Raw genomic sequence first — 20,872 nt, forward strand, 5'->3', positions numbered from 1 at the left:
CGAGCTCTCTCAATGTGCCATGTAGACTTGCTTTGCCTAGCTTGCTGTACATTGTTAGTTCAACGTTAGACCCACTCTAGAGATTCGACTGTTCCACAATTTGAGTCGTGTCCACTCGTTTAGACTCGTCATGACGAGACGAAATTTTCTAACCTCTACCCTTCCCCGTCTAAATCACCTAAAAAGGGCGTTTATGCCAATTCTTACCCTGTGGACAGAACTTTTCCGTAAGCCGAGTCGTGTCATCTTTGTGGACTCATCACGATTTCCAATTTCCGTCCCCCCTCCACCTCACCTTCTAAAACCGCTATAGGGCGCTTTTATAGAAGTCGACTCGACTTAAACTTTTCCATAAGTGGAAGCGCGTCGACTCGTCAGTACTTTTACTTCCTCTTTTATAAATCACAACACTCCCAGTGTGTTACGCCGGGAACATATCACTTCCTCGTTACTTGTAACCTCGAGGGAAGTAGATTCTACGACTAGATTCTGATCTTTACAACATAACTTTCAATAAGTCGTGTCGACTACAAAGTTAGACGACTCATCTCACTTTTGGTATATTTGACAACCCTCGCTTTAGTGCAACTTCACATTGTGCATTTGTATACGCATGGTTATCCTCGTGCAATTTGGAACTGAAACAAGCACTAGTAAATTTTTCAAAGGCTAACAACATTTCATCAGTGGATGCAGGTTGCAGTCTGAAAGAAGTTACTCGTGCTTGTTTATTCCAAAGTGCACGAGAATAATCATGCGATTACTTGTTTTCGTTATCATAAACTTTATTGGTTTTCTGCACAACTAGTACTTATATGTGATTACGTGTTAATAATACACTCAAGTACAATTACTCAGGTAATTATCATAATTTTTTCATTCTGATTGGTCAAGGTTTGTGTCACATTTAACAGTTGCTCCACCAGCGGGCGTTGGATGTGTGCACAGGCCCGCAAATGATCCCCAAATTGGTCCAAAAATGATCCAAGGGGCCTCTTTCTCGAACTTCGAGAAAGTGGTGCTTTTGTATTCACAGTCAGGTGCTGTAAAGTCTCCTTTAGTTTAGCTCTGCTGGGTTCAGATGTATCAATATCTTGCATCTCATCCGGCAGGTCTATTTTCATGACCCGTACTTAGTCATATCCCTACTGGCTATTTAGCACCTCATTAAAGCGTGCTAACAATCTCTGGATTTTATAGCATTCATTACTGAGGATCTTGCCATTTTTGTCCCTAACTCCAACACTTTAATTTGCCTCCCTTTTTCATTACTCGTCACTCTGAGTATACGATGTCTTCGTGTGCTGTTATCTAACTGCATTTTCCGTTTCTTGTTTGGCTCTAATGGTTCAGATATTCTGACTTTCCTTGAGCTGAAACATAATTGTTCCATGTCATTAAAATCGCAGAATTCTAAAGACATAGAGGCGAAACTTTTATTTTCCTTCTTATAGAAATCTTGCCGAAAATAACATTAAAGGTGGATTTTATCTCCCTGGAAATGCTTCACACGTGTAAGTTCTTTTTCTGTTTAACAAATAGATTTCATGTTAACGCGTAAAATGAAGTCAAAATGTGTCGAGAACAAAAAAAAGTGGCACACGAGCATTTATTTTGGCGTCGTCTATGATCTATTACTGAATAGACATACGGCAACTTAGAATCTATTTGTTTTCAGTTGTTTTACAAATTTTGTAAAGAAATAAAAAAATACGTGTACCAAGTTGCTATCGACTTATAGAGACACGAATGGAAGTTTGGAAAAACAAGAAATACTATCTTTCCACAGTTTTTACAAGCTCTCCCAAACTTCCTAGGAAACACGAAGATCATGTTTTCTATTTTGATTAGAAAATTTCGAGACAACAAAGAGAAAACAACTTTACTTTGATCATCAAAATGTAAATTAGCTCGCACCATTACTACGTCAACTGATTGCTCTAGTTTTGAGTTTCTATCGAGTTTAAGTGTAAATCGACTAGCGTTAACTCACGAATGCCGTTCTCTAATTGGCTACGCTACTTGCTATCTATTCTGTTGTAGATAGTGAGTGTGCGTTTGTGCACAAAATGACGGCCGCTTCTTTGCGTTATCGAGGTGTTTGTGAAGAAGATTTAGATAAAGTGCATTTTTAAAGACTAGTAGATATATACTAAAACAATTGGATTATTCGCTCTCAATTTCTACGCGTCATATAAATCTCGAGTTCATAATCTAAATAGAAACACGATTTTCAATCAATCTGGGCTATTTTCTAATATACACAGTATGTACTAGTTCTATTCATGATAATATAGAAATAGCATTCTCTGATAAAAAGAAAAATAAACTTTTGACAGCCGGTCTACTGTCTTCGACGGATAAAAACTATAAAGTGATAAAAATAATGTAACGTTAAAAATTTAAATACAGAGAATAATTCGCATAAATTTTTTAAAAAAAATTACTGCACGTAGAAAGTTCTATTCATGTTGTTCGATGCAATGTCGGGTATTGTGAAAAGAGCATAACGTCAGTAGCATGCTGAAGTATTTATGGGGAAATTGACTTTTACGGTCAATTATTTTTTGACCTTGTGCTCTGAGTCAAATCACCCAATTCAGGACAATAGACCAATCATGGCGTACATTGTGACTCACAACATTGCTTTCTTTGTTCATAGCGAATTGCAGCACAACAGGATATCGTTGAATGATTTAAAAATTATTCTTAAAGAGTCCAAAGACATCAAATTCTTGTAAGTATGCTGTATAGCTAAGAGAACAGAACTAAAACTATCTATCAACATAATGTCTTTTGGAAGGTGTATTGGTTATTCCCGACCTACTGGGAAGAACATACCGGTTAACGCCGGTTTGTCAACGTCGATCGTAAATCACAAATAAATGAAGCAAATAAATCGCAATATTTAGAGATGAAGTCACATCAGGCTTAGCTGGTTTTCAAGCAACTACTCCATCCTGGACGAATTGGAGTTTGGAGATGTTGGTTTTATGGAGGGAGGAAAATCGGAGAGCCCGGAGAGAAAACCTTGGAGCAAGGCTAGAACCAACAACAAACTCAACTCACTGCCACATATGGCCATTGAACCCGGGCCACATTCACCTAGGGGCCAAACCACCCCCCTAATGTTTCATGAAGGCTATATTTGCTTGGTTTATATATTTCTGAACCAAGTTTGGCATATGAGCTTTCTCTGTTCTCCAGTTTATTTTAATTTGGAAGTTGTGACAAAATGTCAGATTATAACGTCATAATTGATGACGTCACCAAAACGTGCTATAATTTTTTGTAAAATCTGATAAAAAGATCATGTCATTGGAAAGGCCTTGACTTGAGGAGTAAAATGCCGGAAACCGTTTTTTGCTATGATGACAGGAGCCATAATCGGGGACGGAGACCGTAAGTCTTGGGATCCGCGCGCACCTATGATATGGGACAATTTTTCTATTTTTAGAACAAATTGCGCCATCCTGACGTCATATATCCGCACGGATCCACGCACGTGTCGGGGGATCTCGCGTGGATGTTGTCACATTGCATGATCAAGTGGTGAGAGTTGCGAGATTCTCTTGCAGATTTTTCACAGCGATGGCAGGGAATAAGTCAAGGAATTAGATCCAGGGCTCTTATATGTAGTTTTATGCTCTGAGCTGATGGAAAACGTGAGTGTTTCAGGGTCGAAAACAAGACTTCAATTTCGCGCTGTGAATGAATAATATGTGCTCGCGCTGGTTGAACGCGTAAGCTTTTGCGTTTGTTCTGTAAAGAAAAGTTATGAAAGAAAACTCTTTACTCTGGTATCGAGTTAATTTGAGAGTTTCCCCAAAACAATGCTTAATCATAACCAAACCCTGTTTTTGATAGTCTCTTATTGCTTCTGTTTCTTTGGCGAGTTTGCAAAAGTTTTTTAAAGGAAAGTCTGACGCGTATATAAGTAGCTCATTTGCATAGTGCAGCGCGTGCACCTTCAATTCCGAGTCGGTGTTTTCAATTGTCAACAAATCTTGACAAAGATTTCTTTCGTTGTCTTTTGCGCTGAGATGCTGCAACAATTTTCACCAACGCCAAAAGGCTACTAACATCATGTATATTTCTTTAACACAGTGAAATTTTACACCGTAAAAATAAAAAATAAAATAAAATAGACATAGAGTTTTGATAACTCAACCAACGAAATCGAGATCGTTTTTCGAGTTGATTAAAGAAAGCGTCAACGTAACTCTGCTGATTATTTCTGCTGTATTCACATATTTTCAGCTAAGCTTTTAATATGTTCTCAAACATTTATCAACCTTAAACATATTTAAAAACTAGAGATATTGTATGAATTCGATGTACGTTTTCACACGAGAGTGGGTAGTCCAATTTGTCGTGTTTTACTGACTGTACAAAACACGCATCGGCGGGCGCTCTTATTCATCGACAACAGACAATTTATTGCATTTTTACACAAACAAAACTGAGCAGCATTTACAGACATAAACTTTATTGTCACTTATTGGGCCTTAATAAAGCATCAAGCGTTGCTTACAATCCAGGCGAAACTCAAACTTACAATTACTTTGTTTTACTTTTCGGTCGAGATAGACCTGGCGAAATCCTCGCAAACGTGTGGCAAGAGGAGGGAAACTTTGAAGTCCTGAAACGGTGCTATATCCTAATATATCCAACTGGTTTTTTGCTGTGTTATGGAAAAGCTGTTAATCTTCAACATATGTGAAACCTAAAGTGGAGTTATGTGGAGCTCTTGTAAAAGAAGCAGCGGAACACAACTTGGTCAGCGATATGAAGCGGGACATAACTAAATTCGGCACTGTCTTACTTCACTCAAACTGGAGCAGCTTACGACGAAAATAATGAAGCAAAATTCCAACAAGCATGAACGTATTGATTTGTGGGCCAAAAACATCAAACATTTCGGAAATTTTGGACGCCATTTCCCCACGCTATATCCGCAAAAATCCACGCAGCATGTACGCGCGTGTGCCGCACATGATGGCGCAATTTGTTATAGAAATAGAAAAATTGTCCCATATCATAGGGACAGCCCCAATACTAGAAATAGTGCGCGCTTACGGTCTCCGTCCCCGACTATGGCTCCTGATGATGATTATTTTTCGAGATATGGTAAGTTAAATATTTTTTTGTTGTCACCCCCAGAAATTTGCTTAACCATACTGTCCTTCTTAAGTCAGTCTGTCTGGTTTATTTTTTTCAGTTTTATTCTAGGAAGGCTAACAATCTAGAAAAATAGAAAGCTTGATGTTGTCAAAAATCCTATGGTTTTAGAAATTTGATTTTCGGCTTTGTTAGGATGGTATTAACAGTAAAAAAAACGGGTAACGTCACAGGTTATGACGTAACAAAACTAATTTTAACGCAGTAACACTGGGGGGATAATTTTTATTCCGATTTTCTTCTTTATTTTTGCTTTAGTCATCTGGCACATCACATGTGCAACATAGCTACATTTGCTGGAACAAAATTACAGCTCCAATTTGGGGATTCTTCTCAAGGGGGGGAACCCCATATTTTGCAGAGTTATTTTTCATATTTGAAAACGCCATATTTCATTTAATTTTTGTGATATGGACAAATTTTTTCAGGTTTCAACTCCCCTTGATGTGCTCTTTCGAACACATTGTAAAAAATACGCATATTAAAAACTTCAGTGGCAAAAAACATGACGTCAGCACTGTGACGTCACAACTTTGACATTTACTGACATTTTTCACTTAAATATAATTGGCAATAGGTCGCCTGCTCATCTGCCAAGTTTGGTGTAGAAAGAGTCAATACTTTTTAAGTAATACGAAATAATGTGAAATACCCAAGAACTGACGAAACATTTGGGGGGTGGTTTGGCCCCTACGTGATTGGTGGGAGGCGAGCACTCTCACCACAGCACCTTCCCTGCTCCCCACATTCTCATATTCCACAAGTTCGGCCTCAACACTGACACAAAGTTGGAAGCTTGTTGTGAAAAAGCTTTAAATTTTAAAATTTCTTGGAGCGCAAACGAAGGTTGACATTAGTTGCCATTATTGTACCACTGAATCTTAGATTTAAGTTAAGTTTACTCTAGTTGTATTTCCTCTGCAGAGATATATCAGGAAATCCAATTGGACCTAATTTAACTTCAGACACTTTTGCTGGATTTCACAAGATGGTTCATTTGTAAGTTCTTTATAACTCTTTGATTTCTTTTTCTCTTGTTTCTTTTTCTGGGGAGATGTTGTTCCTTGCCATAAATTTATAAAAATAAAATTCATTATATGATTTCAGTGTTTATAGCACGTGACGTCTTGTAGAGGAAACACATTTTGAAAATATGCCTTTAACCTTATGCAAACTAACACGTGGATTATTTTGTTAGATATATGGAAAGATGTGGTCTTCAGCACATTGAGAGTAGAAGCTTCCGAGCGATGAACAAATTGCAGAAAATGTAAGTTTACTCCCCAGTCCACTAAATTACTTCAAGGCTTGGATCAAAGACTTTTACTTGTGAAAATAATTTATTAGCTTATTTCTTAAGACAAAAAACAATGGAACTAAATTTAGCACACAGTTAGGATTTAACGTTCTGAACATTTTAAAGTAGAATTGGCACTTCTGACAGTTCACGTGGCATGTCACGTGGCGTTAGGCGGAAAATAGCTGTTATTGATGGCAGTGGAGACGCGGTGGCCTCATGGTTAGTGTGCTCGTCTCCGGATCGAGCGTTCTGGGTTCGAGCCCTGGCTAGGGACACTGTGCTGTGTTCTTGAGCAAGACACAGTGCCTCTCTCCACCCAGGAGTATTAATGGGCACCCGCGAAATGTTGGGGAAACCTAACAAATTGCGGGGAGTGACCTGCGATGGACTAGCATCCCGTCCAGGAAGAGTAGAGTAGCTCCGGCAGCTATGGGCCAGTCGGCTCAAAGGCTATAATTTAATAATATCATCCAACATAACCGGGCTTTAGATACAGGTCAATTCCCCTTTTTCGCATAAAAAGTTTCGTAGGCTCGAAATTCGATTTTTGGTCATTTATATGCTCTAAAAACGAAATGAAGGAAGATCATCCTAAACCTACCATGGTGGATAATTAAAATTTGATTCAAAAACGCTCATTTTTTGATCAGTGCGATTCAAATTCGCCAGCAATAAATTAATTTACTAAATTTTAACCAAGTGATCACATGACATGTCACGTGATTAAATTAATGTGTCAAGGCAAAGCAAGACGCAGAATTTTATAATCAGAGAAAATTTGAGCTTGACGAAATTTCGCGCGCGTTTGGTCTAAACACGTCACGTGACCGAAGCTCAAATTTTCTCTGATATTTGCTCGGATATTTGCCCTTGGACATTATCTGTTCCTCGAAGCTCATAGATTTCCTCGAGCTACGCTCTAGGAAAACTGTTCACTTCTCGTAACGAATAATGTCCGCGGACAAATATCCGAGCATATTTTCGCGCGAAATGGAGGCTATTGTTTATTTAGTATCACCCAACTAGTGGACTACTGTAAATCCTGCATTTTGATTGGCCACGCTACTAGGGGACTATTAGTAATAGTCATCGAGTAGCGAAATTGGCGCCATCGAGCGTGACGCTTTCTTTCGTTTTATTCCCAAATAAATATTTCTTCAACTTGCATTTGCTAACTTTATTATTACCTTTTCTGTCCGACTAGTTGGGTGATACTAAAACAATTAGGCCCTTCGCCCTCAAGGGCCACGGGTCCATAGCCCATTCGGCTTCGCCTCATGGGCTATTGACCCGTAGCCCTTGCGGGCTACAGGTCTTATTGTTAATTAGCAACGCCATACCGTAATGATTCGTAAATTAGCGTAAATTAGCGCCCGGGGCACTTAGTTACTTTTGGTTCCTCAAGGGAGGGCGAATGTTCAAAACAAAATTTTAGCAGAAACTGTACCAGTAACAAATATAAAGTGAATGTTCAATAAAGGTGATTCCTCAGTTTTCCATTGCGCATCCTTACTGCACACGATTTTGACGTCATAGCGCGTGCACATGGGTGCGTGCAGGTACACAACGTAAGAGATTTTCTTCAAGCTAAGCTCGATAGCGAAATTTATGTTCGTTGTCTCTCAAAAGAGCATGGTGACCTACATTTTTTATTACATAAATTTGGTGGGAAAATGATCCTCTTTGAGTTAAAAAATTTGAAAAAATTGTTCGGAAGGAAATAGGGATATCGTTAAAAGAGTGCACAAAATCGTTACTCGAGGATGCAAATTATGACCTCGAAAACAACGACTTGAGGAACATTTTGAGTCAGTGTTATTTAGAGCTATTTAGAACGGTGTGATTTTTCCATAAATTACATATTACATTGTTCCAAGTGCCCGAGACCTTCTGCCTATCAAGATTTTCAGTATTGTTTTAATAACCTCTGCTTCCAGCTACCGCAAAGCTTAACGTATAGTGATGAAATTAGACATAAATGGGGTAAGATTGGCCCATCATATCTCTTAAACGAGCATGGTGACCTATCATTTTTATTGTATTTTTCGAAACAATGCTCGGTAGAGAACATTCAAGGGAAGTTTCAAAAAAATTGTTTGGAAACTTTTAGTTCTGAGGAATCTCCTTAACGTGAGGGAATTTTAATCTATTTCGACGCCAATAGCTTTGACAGTGTCACCTACGGTACATCGATATGTAAATAAAAGCTTGGCTTTCTGTTGCGGCATCTTCAACGTCCAATTCGGTGATCCCGTCGAAAGGATCCACGTCGTGTGAAGTGCTCATGGCTTGTTGGAAAACCTTGAGCCGTTCTAACCCTGCATGGCAAGGCTGATTTTTCCTGAAGCGGAATAGGGACGCATACTAAAAATAACACATTCGAAGGGGAGCGCGTTTCTGAAAGAGGGCGCTTATTAGAAGGAGGGCGCTAAATCGAATCATCACGGTAATCAAGAAAACACTCTATAAAAAAGCAATTATATTTAACTGTTACTAACTGAAGTGATATTTGTGATATTTAAAACCCTCTCTGGCTAAGAATATTTTTCCACTACCTTAACTGCAGTCTTCAACGTGTAAAATGATACAAGAGGCGCGAAAATTCCAAAATATTTAAGCAATAGACCACACTGTCTATACGTTCATAGCGGAGCGCTGGCCCGAAGGGCTGCCAAGCAACGCCCATACTAATAGAAACCCGTGAATCACTTTTGTCATGGTAAAATGGCTAACGGTATTGCTCGTAGGCGTGTACGCAATACGACGGCGACGACGGAGCCATACCCTAGCTAATAGAACATGCGGCCTTAGTTAACAGCGTGCGTCTTTGATATTGGAAATCCATTTTATGGTCAATTGACACCTGTCAAAACAAGGTGTCCACTGACCAATATTACGTGACTATACTGCGGGCTCACGCTTTTTTAAGTTAAACGCTGACCAAATACCGTCTTTTCGATTGAATCGCGGGCTCAAACTAGGATACCTTATCATAATCAGGACTGGATTGTTGAGAACTGAGCAGGTTAACGCTAACCCAGGGTTAAAAGTTAACCGAAGTTTAATTTTTTCTTGTCTAAATAGGAAATAATTCATGGGTTCGCGGAGATATGGAATTTCTCTTCGAGTGTTCAACTTTATATCTCACGAGTGAGTGCAGCGAACGAGTGAGATATTAGGTTGAACACGTCCTCCTTATATAATACTAATGACGACGTTTTTGACGATTTCCAAGGATTTGCGAAGATTTTCCAAAACTGTTCCGAAGGCCAGACGAACGTTTCCGAACATTTTTCGAACATTTCCGAACATTCTTCGAAGATTACTGAGGATTCCCGAAGAAGACCGAGGAAGATCCGAAGATGTTAAGATCATACACCAACAAATTTATTTAATTTTGTTACCAAAAATGTTATCTTCACATGTGAGGATATCATATCTTCACATGTGATGATATCATATATATCGTTTTTGAGTTATTTTTTTTGTAAAAATACCTTGGTCACACCAATCAGATTGGAGCTACTATTAGCAATCGATTAAATTGTCGCTAGCAATCAAACAGAAACGGGTATTCTTGTATTGGTCTTATTCTGACTTTTCCGATGCTTCGTTTACTATGGTTGAGCCCAGGACTTTGTGAATGGGTTTCAGGAGAGTTCAGAATTCGTTTCTCAGCCGAAGAATCACAGTCTTTGGCATACACTAACATGTTATCAAGGCTTTGCCCCGAGGGCTTTGCTTTTATGCATTGCATGAAATTTTGAATGAAATGAGTTTTAGCTGCTCGGTAACTTGGTGAACTCTTTTTACTTTTTTTATTAAAAAAAAAAGAATAAATAAAAAGATCAGGCCTTTACTAAGATTTAGACAACGGTGGAATACGCATGACCGATTTTGATGTTATGTTAAAAGCCCTAAAACTCGCCTGGATCCCGAGACTGTTGTGGACTTCCGACAATAGTAATTGGTGTATTATTCGAGAGCACTATTTCAGAAGAAAGGGAGGGTTATACTTTCTACTAAGGTGCAACTACGACACGAATTACTTAAAGACCTCCCGCCCTTCTATAAGAAGATACTAGACGTCTTCAAGGAATTAAAAACTCCTTACTCGTACGATCAAAAGCGGGAGTTAGTATTGTTTAATAACAAAGATATATTGGTGGACGGGAAACCCATCTTTCTAAGTGAATGGTTTAAATGGTATTCTATCGATTAATTACCTATTGAATGACAGCGGCAATTTTTTAACATTCCACGAGTTCCGTGATATATATCCCTGTGAATCCAATTTTTTACAGTATTGTCAAGTTGTTAGCGCTATTCCGGAACGCTTAAGGTCTCTAGCCAAGTGATCCGACATCATCAACAAATCATTTTTTACCGGAAATAGTAATATCTTTTCCCTCAACGAATCGACACAAATTAATCTGTACAAGGCTAATTCAAAGGACTTCTATAATTTGCTTAACGACAAGATTCACACCGAAGATCAAACGGGCCCTAAACGTTGGAGCGAAAAACTCTCTTTCAAAAAGGACTTATGGACTAAGATCTTTAAATCACTGAAAAACATTTGTAAGAAAACCAAACTCAAAGAGTTTCAATTTAAATTAATCTATTGAACGATAGTAACTAAGAAAGAATTATTCAGATTTGGTATTAAGGCGGACGATGAATGTCTATACTACGGAGATAAAGATTCAATTGAGCACTCTTTTATCGAATGTATGTTTACCAAATTTTCTACCCAAAAGGTCTTGAACTGGTTCAACCAAGTGAATGCGCGTCAAATTTCTCCTACCACAGAGGAGACCTTGTTCGGTATTACTGCAAGCTCCCACGACATAGCAATAATACAGAATTCAACTACACTGCCTTATGCGCCATTATATTTATTCAAGCAAGTTAAATAGCCTGGCCATCTCCATTCAGGATTTTATCAGTAAGCTACTCATTAAATACAATCTTGAAAATTTGTCTTAATTAAATGTTTTAGTGAGAACTACTCCTCCCTCCTCAAAGTCGATATATATAGATTACTTCATAGAAAGTGCCACGTACAGATTTTTATTCACGAGATCCAAAGTTTTTCAACGAGTGAATAAAAATCCGTACAAAGCACTTTCTATGTTGTAATTTGTTTATTGTATATATAACGAGAATTAAACATATCTGTTAAATCAGTTTTAGTTTTCCCGATACCACAAGTTTACATGCAGAACAAAAACAAATTCAAAACTGATCTAAATGACCGAGCGTAATAAAAAACAAATCTGCTTTCCAGTCCAGCAACAGGCGGACAAAGAGCTTACACAAACTTAAATATAATACGGGAGAATTCGTAAATACGTAGAATGAACTCTTTTCGCATGCCCCGAATCATTCTCAGATTTAATCATGTAATGGCGGCGCTTCGCGCTGTGAAAAGACAAATTCGGACTCTGACTCACACTGTTTAAATTTGAATGTTCCTTCTTGAATGTTGTTGGCTTTCTGATGTTAAATTTACTTCCTCGGTTTCTTAAATGGCCATTGATTCTCAAAGTGAAGTTCTAGCGTTCAAGATGTTGGATATATTCCGCTGCTGTTTTTCCGAAAGTGAACTAAAACGGGAAGCCGAAGCCATGTTCTCGAAACATAAACTTCAAGCGGGCGCTGATTTCAAGACTGCGCTTCTCGGAAGCCATTTGAGTGCTTAACTCTGATTGGCTAGGTAAATCTACTCTGAACGGTGATTGGTTATATTTTGACATCGGAAGAACGCTATACGCGAAGCTGATTGGACGTATCGCTTTTTTCACATATGGAAATAAAGCACATATAGAATTCTATTTGCAAGGTTTATTGTGTAAAATTCTCGCTATATGAACAATAAACAGTATAACGTATTGTAAGTAACTGTATGTACAGCAAGTAGTGTAAGTAGAGTATTATATTGTTAGCAGTGTAAGTAACCCGTATTGCAAGTAATTGTAGCGGAGCTCCGGCGGCCCGAATGGCCGCCAAGCGGAGCCCCATACTCATATGGGAAAGAAAAAGAAACCCATGAGTTGATTTACTCATGCTTATCATGGCTAGCGGTATTGCTCGTGGGCGCGTACGCACGACGACGACGACGGCGACGGAGTTGCCCAACATGGCGGCCACAGTCCAAATAATAGGTTGACAGACATGCAGTCTTGGTTTACCGTGTGCTTCCTTGATATTGAACATCCATGTTATGATCAATTGACGCCTGTCAAAACAAGGTATCCGCTGACCAGTATCACGTGACCATATCGCGGGCTCAAGTTTACAGCTCCTCGAGGTCAGGTGTTTTTTTTGAAGTTGACCGCTGATCAAGTGCTGGTTATCGATTGGATCGCGGGCCCATATTAGGTCAACTTGCTGGAAACAGGGCATGATTGCTCGAAAGGCGGTTAACGCTAACCCAGGATTAAAAGTTAACCAAGTTATAACTTTTTTGCTGTTTTGTTTTGTGTATAGGGTGATTATTAAAACTCAAAACAGAAGGCCAAACAATATACAGAAAACCTCACCGCAAAGTTACAAAACTCAAATCAAAATTCTACCTTTTTCTGGGTTAGCTTAATCGGGCTTTGAACAACCCGGCCCAGGAGCTACGCTTTTAGGCTGGCCTAAATCCATATATTATTTTCTGTAAGAAATGGTATTCAGTATTGTATCGGCTAGCATAAGTAACCCGTATTGAAAGTAACGTAAGTAATGTTCTGTAAGTAGAGTAGCGTAATGAGACCTGTATTGTAAAGTTTGTAGAATTGTGTTTTGTAAATTAAAATTGGTAAAAAGAAAAAAAAAAAAGAAAAAAAAAAAAGACTTGCTGAATTCTAGGACAGGAAGGATTGTTTTAGGGCAAAATACACTATTGGGATGCTGAGGAGGCCTCCGTCCGTGATGGTATTCGACAGGCTCCCATCGATATCATTTGCATTACGCATACGTGCAGTTCACGAAAGAAAAATTCAGTCCAAACCGTTTATGTTTGTGCAAAGTTTTTCAGTTTGTGAATGTACGTTTCAATTAAGTAGCGCCGTTCACGGTGTAATACTGTCTTCTCGTTGTAATGTTCCTTAGAATCAATACTGAGACACTCATTTGAAGTGGTTTTCTCTGTCAAAACCAAGGAAATTGTACGGACGGCTAGCTATGAATGAGACCACTGCTGAGTTTTGAAATCTGTTTTTGTTGCAGGTAAATGTAACAAGGCATTTTTATTTGTTAGTTTCGAATGTTCACTTGACACTTTTGTTTTTCACGCACGAGTGGTTGCAATTAAAACTGACGAATCAGTGACTCTTGTTTATACGGTCAGAATAAACAAACAAGAAGCCAATCAAGCGGCACGTCCAGAAACTTAAACTTGATCTAAATGTTTGGACGTCTCTTTTCCTAGTGTGTTCAGTGGCATTTTAATAACTTGCATCAGAAACATCCTTCTGCTTGCATTAATGGCAATTCTTAAAAACGGGAATTAATTTTTAGCAGAGATTTTCTTGAGGGTTTGTGGTATGGAACCTCTTCAAATATTCCTGAAGACTCCATGACGGCAAGTTAAACCGCAAATTGATTAAATTAGACTTTGAGGCCACACAGTGGGTCTTTCGTTTTGAAACAGATTTCTTGGGTGGTTCAAAGAAACGATTTCTGTAACTGACTTTTATTCACCAAAAAAACTCTCAGGCGTTGGGAAGGGTAATAATGACAAGGAAACGTCCCAAACTCTGCAGATTTCATGGCGTCTGACAAAATTTATACAGTTTTTTCATTAGTGTGGTTGTTTCAAGTCTCAAGTTAGGTAACGCTGTTTACCTAACTAAGTGGTTTTGTGGAATATCAAAACCGAAAAAAAAAACAAAAAAAACTACGATCATTGCTGGCAACAGAATAAGACGATACTAAATTGGGTCTTGTTATAAAATGAGTTAAATTAAAAAAAAACAAAAAAAAACGTTCATCAGCAAACGTGTCAATTTTACCTTTCACGCCAAGGTTTGTAGCTTGATACTTTTAGTTTCCACGGAAAGGTATATAACACGATACCCTTGTTTTCTCGAAAACATAGGGGCGTTGTGCTTTTTCTTCATTGTTGGAGATAAATGACATAAAATTACATATCTGGTGAAATTTGGAAGAAGAACGATAAACGCTTTTATCTTTTCACAGTTGAACAAAAACTAATCGAATTATCAGATGGTCACGTCAAACAGACCGATTTGACTAACAATAGACGGATCGAAACCGACGAATGACTGAGAGAAACTTTACACAAGTCTTACAGCCAGTACTATAATGGCTAAACTGACCAATCACGTTCAACGGATCCACGTTCAGCGTCACATGAGCGTAGGCTTAAATGAAGGGCACGCGCAGTTCAATTTTCATCTAAGGTTGTAAAAGCTAGTCTTTGATCGAGGATTGCTCGAAACAACCCATGATGGAATTTTCACATTTTATTTGAAGGGGTGAATAACGTTTAGAGCGAAAATTTAAAAAAAAAATTATGCAAGACAGATTTTGAGCTGAAAATCTGTCTTGCGGATTTTTATTTTACTTTGCATGAATGTTAAATAAGAGCCAATTTCTTATTGCTGAAATTTGAGGTGGGGTCATACTGGTAGATTTTCTGCCCAGTCTCTCCTTAAGTACTCGGTCGTTCATTTTGGTCATTCGTTGACACTTAGTTGTTCAAGTTTAACATAGAAGGGGAATAGACTTCAGAAAACAGTAAATAGAGAAAGGAAAACATTTTGGAACATTTTTGAAAAGAGTTAGAGGTTTGGCTGTTATAATCCATCAAAACTGTATTAAGCCACCTTAAATTGAAAAAAGCCCCAGTAATTTATGGCTGAAATGGTTAATATGGGGTGGCCTCTTAAGAGGTGGTCGCTTAATAGAAGTTCGACTGTAATAAGTTGTTTAGTGCTTGAAAAAGATAAAATCTGTGATGATAAATTGCCATCTTGGCTCATACCTTGCAGTAACCTGGACTTTAACATGCTGTCGCGTATAGAGCCAGGTACATTTGAAGGTCTATCTGAGGATCTCCTGGTATTGTAAGTTTTCATTTATCGATATTCCTTTGTTAATTTAGTAAATTTGGGGGCGGGTTTGGGAGGGGGGAGGTGGTGGTGGATGCTTAGCATATTACACTATGAATTGAGCGGTCTGTCTTCAGGCGGTTGATGTTGTCATGGAGTTGTCTTCCTGGGCAAGACCTTTCACTCTTACCGACTTTTGGTACTCGGAGCTCTCTCCACCAGGACTATAAATGGATGAGGGTAAAATGTCCAGACCATCTCTCAAACTGCCAGGCTGAAGAGCTTGTCGGCTGGGATCCCAATCAAGAATACAAGTGGTATTCAAAGTCGCTTTTTATGCTTGCCTCTTTAGCCCCTGTGAAATTTTATGAAGTTCCAAGTAACCATTCTAATTATTCACGGTAATTGCTTGTATTCTGACTTTCAATGAATGTACAAAACTGTTTCTACCATCAAATCCATTTCATAACGAATGAAGTTCTTGGTGGTGGGTTTAGTTACTTGATGGCTAACTGAAATGAAGTTAACTAATTTTTATTCACTGAGCTCTGATTTTTTGCAGGGTTAGGGTTGTTGTTCAGTGCCCTCATTCTGCCGGCTCTGCAGACCTTTCTCGATTTTTAGAATATTAAATATACTAAACTAGTGAGCATTACTTCGGGAAATGAAGTTGCAAAACTTGTTAGTTTATTATCTGTCGTGTCTCGTTCAACTATAGTAGGCTTTTAGAATCATGCGCTAAGACCGTCTCCCACCCTCTCAAGGCCATTATTCAGGCTTTGAGTAAACATATTTCACATCTTTGCCTATCCCTTTTCTTAAATCCGGCCAAACCTTTGTGGTTGTTCTCTTCGAAAAAGCCGCTAGCATGCGCATGACTTGAATACAGGCGTTTAGTGTAATTGCGTTGAAGTATAAACAAGGTTTACCACTTCACTTCGCAGAGTGTGGCTATATAGCTTAGTATTAAAAAAAAAAAAAAAATTACAAAAACCCATTTGTCTTGAGTAAACTTTTTTGCCCAATTTCTTACAGGGTTCTTCAAAATAATGGTCTTACAACAATAGCTGATGGAACATTTCGCCGTTTTCGTAATCTCAGTCAATTGTAAGTGTCGTCCCTTAGTTGTCTTAACTCCGGCGAATGGCTGACTCTCGCGGAAACTTTAACGGCTTAACATATAGTGTTTTTCTTCTGTTTTTCTATTTATTTATTTATTTTTTATTTCTTTTTTTTTTCCATTTCAACCACTGAGTTGTTTCATCAGTAATATATTTGGACCAGTAATTTTGACCAAAACGTGACCGATCATCTCGACAGATTTTTCAAAGTACACAACTTGACCCCATGACGCGGCTTAGCATTTAACACTAAATGACTAATCTCGAGGGAAACAGTGAATTTTGTTTCCCGAGGAACATTGAGATTCGAGGGAAACAAAATTTACTCTTCCCCAAGAGACCAGTCATTAAGTGATTTGTTACATGGCAAAACAAAACATAAGCAAATTTTGTTGTCCAGCGACAGCATCAGGCCACATTAAACTGCGTGCTCTCATCACGTGCAACACCGGTCAACATTTCGCGGGTAACAGTGAAATGTTTCCCGTTTGACGTCATAGTTTTCGCAGTGTTGCCCGTTCATGGTATCTGGCGGTAAACATTCATTGTTCGATGTCATGTGACCATAAACTAGCCAATGAATGAGCGCGCCGTAACGGAAATAACGCCAGCTTTATAACAATAAAAGTTTATAAATGCAAGTTAAAGTACAGTAGTTATACTTCTTTGGAACACACGACAAAACGCAAACGCTAAAAATGAACACATAGCTGGGTTATTCATAATTTCACAATTTCTCATCCGCAGAAGCATTATCCTCTATATTATATTTTTATTTCAGGCGATTGGATGATAACAAACTGACAACTGTCCCAGATTTGACTGGTGTTACTGTGATGAGTTATCTGTAAGTTAAAATTAAGATTTCATGCTACGTTCTGTGTTGTTTAGGGGAATGTCATTTTATCCCCAACAGCATTATGTGATCCTCTCTAGCGTCTCTTACCTTTAGGATAGCCTCTTAATCTAGGCTTTGAGCGAGTTGTTAAATACATGAAAGTCGGGCCATACCTAATCCTACTTTTTTTCTTTCGTCGATCATTGTTGAGTTTTTTAATCTTAGGGATCTTGTGGTTCCAGTCGAAAATCTCCTCAGTTGCTTAAAATTTGCCCATGTGAACACTTTATATAAAACCCTAAGGAATGGGGATAACCATGGAAAAAAGGTTTATTTTATAAGGTGCTGGGGATTTACTGTATCTATTTTCCCACGCATCCTCAAGTTTCTACTCAAGAAAATGCTGAAACATTCTAAGTAAAGCTATCTCAAATTCTTAGCTGTTGCCATAAGAAGTATTCTGGTTTGTTGTGAACCAGATGTCGAGTGCTATCCTATAACCCTTGGGCAGCGTATGCCAAATGGGCGTATCATTTCTGTTCTTGGTTGAAACTAACCATAATTCCTTCGTTTTGGACCTGTTTAGCTCAAATCCTGAGCATAGTCAAAATAGATCGAATTATTAAACCAGATTGCTGGTCAATACAGTATCTCTAACAAAGCAGGTAATGTCATCAGTGTATTGGGATAATTTAAATTATTTGGAAATTCGTGAAAGTCCCTTTATGGATACATTACTTCCAATGGCGCGTGCCTGAGGCTAGACGCCAATAACAAAATGAATCCGGGAAGAGGGCTTCCCTGTGTATCTTGTCCCAAGGAAAAAGTGTTGCAAGGTCACTGTTAGTACCACAACTTTGTATGGGCTCTTTAAAGGTTTTAAACCATTTTACTAACACATCCTCAAACCAAAAGTTCCTAATGTCCTGGATGAAACGAACATTCAAAGCTGTCAAAGCTCTATTTTTAATTATTGAAAAAACGGCAATGCGAGGAATTTTTATGTCCTGACAACGTTCAATAATGTCTGAAATCAAGCGCATACTTCGCGCAATAAAACTCTTTTTAACATAACATGTTTGATGACTATGGGTTATGTAATACATTTAAAACATATATGACTGGATTTATGAAAACCATGTCAAGACTTTGAACTAAAACAGCCATGTGCACTTTGATTAAACGACTCCAAAAGGCCTTAAAATCACTGCAAACGATGAAAAAAATAGACAGAGGAGAGCAAGAAGAGAGAGAGAGAGAGAGAGAGAGAGAGAGAGAGAGAGAGAGAGAGAGAGAGAGAGAGAGAGAAAGAATGACATTTCTTTTAATTTTTATATCGTCTACTTTGTCAATGGCGAGAAAAAACGCTTAAGCAGGGCGCCATTTCTGTAACACTGTTTTGGTAAATCCAGATATTGTGTTATAATAACAATAATAATAATAATAATAATAATAATAATAATAAAATAACAATATTTTAATAATAATATTTTTTTTATTTCCATCTTTAATACAATTACTAATTGATCATCATCATCATCATCATCATCATCATAACAATAATAATACATTTACAGGGAATACATGACTTTGGATATTCTTAAAACTACTCCCCTAGTAGCAATTTTTATAGTCAGTATTACCAGGAGCAAGACTTTACCAAGAGTAGTATTCCAGTCACCTAAGTAGAGAAATAATATAAAATTCAAAGAAACAGAAGACTGTATGCAAATGGCTCAAACAGATTTCACTCTTTTGGTGGCGTAACTTCAGTTATTTAATATCTTCACCAAACGTGATTTAATTCCTTCAACTCAATGAGTTTATTTTTCTCTCTTTCAGAGGACTGTTACATAACCAAATCAAGGATTTATCTCGGCTGGGTAATTCTTCGATAAAAGAACTTTTTGAAATGTAAGAAAAATCAAACGCATGTTTACTACTGTCTGACTGTAACTATTTTCGTCTTTATGTACTTATTACGTCCATTTTAAAATCACTGGCGATCCTTGCGATCTGATTGGCTCTCAGCAGGACTATTTATTCACAAATCGCACTATTTCTTTCTGCAAAATGAGATTGCAAAGCGTTTCCGGTTCTGCTTTTATACTGAAAGAGCTACAGGTCAATAAAATATGATACTGACCAAAATCCTGTATTTAGCTAATAAAATTGTGTGATTTCAAAATGGATGTTATAAAGTGGCCATTCAAAACTTCGTGTTGTGCAATTTTGGCTGAAATCACCGTGATTTAAAATCACACGTATGATTTTAGAGAAAATTGCTCTCCACTCAGTTCATTTAGCACTATAAATTAGTCCTACAATTGGAATACTATATCTCTCTTTTAACTTGGAAAATCCAAGTTTTAGGTATGGTTGAGAGATTCACTCTTTGGCTCCTTCGCTTCCTGTTAGACTTTTGACGAATTCCCTGACCAATGTATAAGGCTTTCACAGTCGTAGAGAAGTTCAAGTTAATTCGACGTTTGCATTTCTTACGCAAGTACTCAATATCTCACCCCAGAAGTAATCTACATTGAGAAGATTTTCGTACGTCTCTAAAAATAGAGGCTAATACTAGCGCTTTCCCTGACGGTGTCCGCTAATACAGGTTTGAATCGTACTGTACTCGACTTTAAATAGATGAGATATTGAAAATTGCAAAATTGATAAGCTGTATGAATTTTCGAATAAATATAGCCGTAATTTAGACTTTTAGACGAGAAACGGACAGGAGAATTTCAAGAAGGCGAGATGATAAGAACAAATAGTCGATAAAAAGAGCCAAAGACATTACACAGGGCTGAGAGTTCTGCAGTCACTGATATCGCCTTGGAAAGGTAAGGAAAAAAAAGGAAAAGTAAAGGAAAATAGAAATCATTATAACACCGGGTATTCGTAATTGATCACCCAACCAAGCACTCATCCCGCTGAACAGGGCGACGACGACGCGGTGCTGCTCTTGTGGTATAGTGATTCTACGCTGAACACAGTAGCTTATTCCTGTCATCTCTCAAATTTCGTAACTCACACTTGGAATATGACATAGACAGACAGACAGATAGACAGACAGACAGGCAGATAGACAGACAGACAGATAGAGAGAGAGAGAGAGAGAGAGAGAGAGAGAGACAGAGAGAGACAGAGAGAGACAGAGAGAGAGAGAGAGAGACAGAGAGAGAGACAGAGACAGACAGAGACAGACAGAGACAGACAGACAGACAGACAGACAGATGCTTGCGCTACGCTGAAGACGAAGAAGTCGTCGAAGCGTAAATGTAGGGAGGAAAAGTCACCGATAAAAAAATGGAGAGATAGATAGATAGATAGATGGATAGATAGATAGATAGAAAGATAAAAAGAT

At 38.1% G+C, this 20,872-nt stretch overlaps 1 protein-coding gene across 1 annotated transcript in view; it reads left to right on the forward strand.

Moving 5' to 3' along the window:
- The window catches only part of LOC145466269 (uncharacterized), a 48,909-nt gene that overhangs the window by 5,748 nt on the left and 22,289 nt on the right, over positions 1-20,872 (forward strand). The window contains exons 5-12 of the mRNA XM_081449987.1: positions 1,426-1,514; positions 2,663-2,737; positions 6,106-6,180; positions 6,380-6,451; positions 15,487-15,561; positions 16,582-16,653; positions 17,449-17,514; positions 19,348-19,419. Of these exons, the coding sequence (XP_081306113.1) occupies positions 1,426-1,514; positions 2,663-2,737; positions 6,106-6,180; positions 6,380-6,451; positions 15,487-15,561; positions 16,582-16,653; positions 17,449-17,514; positions 19,348-19,419 (596 nt within the window). The remainder of the gene's footprint in view (positions 1-1,425; positions 1,515-2,662; positions 2,738-6,105; positions 6,181-6,379; positions 6,452-15,486; positions 15,562-16,581; positions 16,654-17,448; positions 17,515-19,347; positions 19,420-20,872) is intronic.

This window comes from Orbicella franksi, chromosome 13, assembly GCF_964199315.1.
Source record: "Orbicella franksi chromosome 13, jaOrbFran1.1, whole genome shotgun sequence".
In the NCBI taxonomy this organism is placed as follows: Eukaryota; Metazoa; Cnidaria; class Anthozoa; order Scleractinia; family Merulinidae; genus Orbicella; species Orbicella franksi.